Source organism: Triticum urartu, chromosome 7A (genome assembly GCF_056163025.1).
Source record: "Triticum urartu cultivar PI428250 chromosome 7A, HENAU_Tu73, whole genome shotgun sequence".
In the NCBI taxonomy this organism is placed as follows: domain Eukaryota; kingdom Viridiplantae; phylum Streptophyta; class Magnoliopsida; order Poales; family Poaceae; genus Triticum; species Triticum urartu.
The window spans coordinates 463,197,752-463,200,676 of record NC_141879.1 but is presented as its reverse complement, the minus strand read 5'-3'; the positions used below and the strand labels follow the sequence as shown (position 1 = coordinate 463,200,676).

The following is a 2,925-nucleotide window of genomic DNA, read 5'->3' as shown; positions in this document are numbered from 1 at the left end:
CGGGTGGAGTCGTTTGAGGCTTTTGAGCTCACGTTACCCGCGTTGGACTTTGAGGATGCGTCCGGTCTTGTCCTTGGGACTTCGCCGACCTCGGTCAAGGGAAAGGAGGAGGAGGCTCCCTCTACGGTTGTTGTTCCCCCTCTGATTGTGGGTCCGGCAGCGGAGGGTGATCGCTCAGGGGGTTCGAGGCAGGTGACCTCGGAGCCTTCTTCTCCTCGCGCCCCGGACGAGATCTCCGTGCTGGAGGCTGTATCTTCGGGAGGGGGTCCGGGGCAGGTGGCCTCGCCACCTTCTTCACCTCTTGCCAGGCCGGGACTGCAGGCGGCAGGTCCGATCCTTGGAGGGGGCTCGGGGCAGGTGGCCTCGGGGCCTTCTTCTCCCTCGGTGCTTAGGGGGCCCGCCCTTCAGATGGCGCCGGCGAGCACCCTGGGCCGGCGGGCTGAGGTGGATGGGGAGCATGGGCAGGCGGCCAATGCTACCCCATCAACCGACTCGGTGCCGTCTCCCTTCCGTGAAGGCCGGTTGAGTGTCCGGGGTATGGCAGGAGGTCATTCCCCGGGCAACTTCACTCGAGAGGAGGTGATAGCGTTTGGCGGGATTCCGGATCCGGTTTCCGAGGGGCGACGGTTGAGCTGCTGCCTTTAGGACCATCCGGAGGTGGACGATATGCAGCAGCGGTGCGCCATGAGGGCGGCCAAGCTTCGTGACGTTCAGATCACTACTGGTATGTCGGTTAATACATCTAATTCTATCTTGCATTTTTCCAACGATGAGATTGTTGATAATGCAAACCAATTAGGGATTTCACTAGGTAGTAATGAAGGTGAAATTTCTAATTCCGTAAATGATTTACTGGATTTAGAGGCCGAGAGGGCCTTAGATATGATTTGTAACTTAGCCGCCGTCAAACCCATGAATGATTCCGATATTGATGCTTGGGGGGTCCGGGTGCTTGATAATTTTTGTGCCGATCTCGCTAATCCCCTCTCTGAGCCTGAGGAGGAGGATGAGAGTGTTGAGATTGCGGTAGTAAGACCTCCTGAGCCTGGTTGTGAGGACCGGCTGGAGAGTAAGATCAGCACTAAGCGCAAATGGAAGCGGAAAATTTACCCGTCCTCTCCAGTTCGTAGGAGTGCTAGGATACACACGGCCAAAAAATTCCATGACGAGATATGAAAGGAATCTTTTGGAATAGCAGAGGTCTCAAGGACTTGGCTAAAAGAAGGTTTCTTGCAGATGCGTCTATCGAGTATAGATTGAATTTTATTGCTTTGTCGGAAACTGGTAGAGAAAATTTCTCACCACAATTTCTCAATACTTTGTCGGGTGGTATTGAGTTCGACTGGCACTGTCTGCCGCCGCCAGGAAGATCGGGTGGGACCACAATTTCTCAATACTTTGTCGGGTGGTATTGAGTTCGACTGGCACTGTCTGCCGCCGCGAGGAAGATCGGGTGGGATCCTACTCGGTGTTAGATGCGAGTCTCTCAAAGTTTGAAGTGTGGTCATGGGAGATTTTGCTGTTAAGTTCAGGGTGCGGTCCAAGGCTGATGGATTTGACTGGGCTCTGGTGGCGGTGTATGGTGCCGCACAGCCAGAATTCAAACCGGATTTCTTGCCTGATCTAGTTAGGGTGTGCGGATCTGAGCAGCTCCCAATCCTGGTAGGAGGGGACTTTAACATCATTAGGAGGTGTGATGAGAAGAATAATGATAACTTTCATGGGATATGGTCGTTCATGTTTAACACTATTATTGAAAGCTTGGATCTGAGAGAGATTGAGCTTTCAGGTAGGAAGTTCACATGGGCTAACGCAATGCCAAATCCAACGTTTGAAATGTTGGACCGGGTATTGGCAAGTGTCGAATGGGAATAGAAGTTTCCCTTTGTAACAGTGCAGGCTCTCTCTCGTGGTATTTCTGACCACACGCCTTTATTTCTTGACTCTGGAGAGGCCTCCCACCCGGGCAACAAGAACTTATTTTCGTTCGAGCTGGCTTGGTTTGAAAGAGAAGGCTTCCTTGATCTCGTAGCCAGAGAGTGGGCTAAGGATGCAGGAGATAGGACTGCGCTTCAGTGCTGGCAAAATAAGATTAGGCACCTGAGAAGCTTCCTACGTGGGTGGGCTAAACATCTTAGTGGGATTTATAAGGTTGAAAAGGAACGACTCCTTACCCTTATTCAGGCCTTAGATGTAAAAGCAGAAACCACGATTCTGCCAGCCGCAGAGCTTCATGCCAAGCTTGACGCAGAAATGAGGCTGAAAGAACTTCTTCGTGAAGAAGAATTAAAGTGGGCACTGCGGGCCAAGGTTCGAAGAGTTGTTCAGGGGGACGCGAACACTCAATTCTTCCACATGATTGCTAATGGCAAACACAGGAAGAAGAGAATCTTTCAGCTTGAGCAAGATGAGGATACGATTATTGGCCAGGAGAACCTAAAGTTATATATTACTGAGTACTACAAACAATTGTTTGGACCCCCAGAGGATAACTGTGTGCAAGGTTGGAAAAAGCGGTAGGCGTAAGCGAGGCGGTTGGCCTTCGCCTAGTGCCTAGGCGGCGCCTAAGCGCCCTAGGCGCGGCCTAGGCGATAATATAGTTTTTACTCATAGTATATTTGTGATTATTATATGGGTGTTGATATTAGTTTAGGGCATATAAATAAGTTAATTACCATCTACGACCATTGGAATCTAACCCATTTGGCATATCAGTATAGTATGTTGCATGATTTCTTGCTTGGGCAGACAATTCCTTACTTGCCCTGCCTAGACCTCCATTTATACCCTAGGCGAGGCGTTTGGCCATCGCCTAGCGCCTAGGCGTGCCTAAGCGCCTCCTAGGCACTGCCTTTTCCAACAGAGACTGTGTGTCTCTGGATGAGTCTAGGGTTGAAGATGTTCCTCAACTTACTGCTGCTGAGA

At 50.9% G+C, this 2,925-nt stretch overlaps 1 protein-coding gene across 1 annotated transcript; it reads left to right on the top strand.

Annotated features, from left to right (window-relative positions):
* Positions 1–1,506: 1,506 nt before the first annotated feature.
* On the top strand, positions 1,507–2,520 carry LOC147959955 (uncharacterized). Its single transcript, XM_087533059.1, has 2 exons — positions 1,507–1,789; positions 1,895–2,520. The coding sequence occupies exons 1-2, from the start codon at positions 1,507–1,509 to the stop codon at positions 2,518–2,520; spliced, it is 909 nt and encodes a 302-aa protein (XP_087389185.1).
* The last annotated feature ends 405 nt before the right edge of the window (positions 2,521–2,925 follow it).

Excerpts from the sequence above, each read along its gene's own strand:
- LOC147959955 (XM_087533059.1), top strand. The coding sequence starts at position 1,507 with ATGGGAGATTTTGCTGTTAAGTTCAGGGTGCGGTCCAAGGCTGATGGA. Across the intron at positions 1,790-1,894 it reads GAGAGAGATTGAGCTTTCAG|TGCAGGCTCTCTCTCGTGGT; the intron begins GTAGGAAGTTCA and ends CCTTTGTAACAG.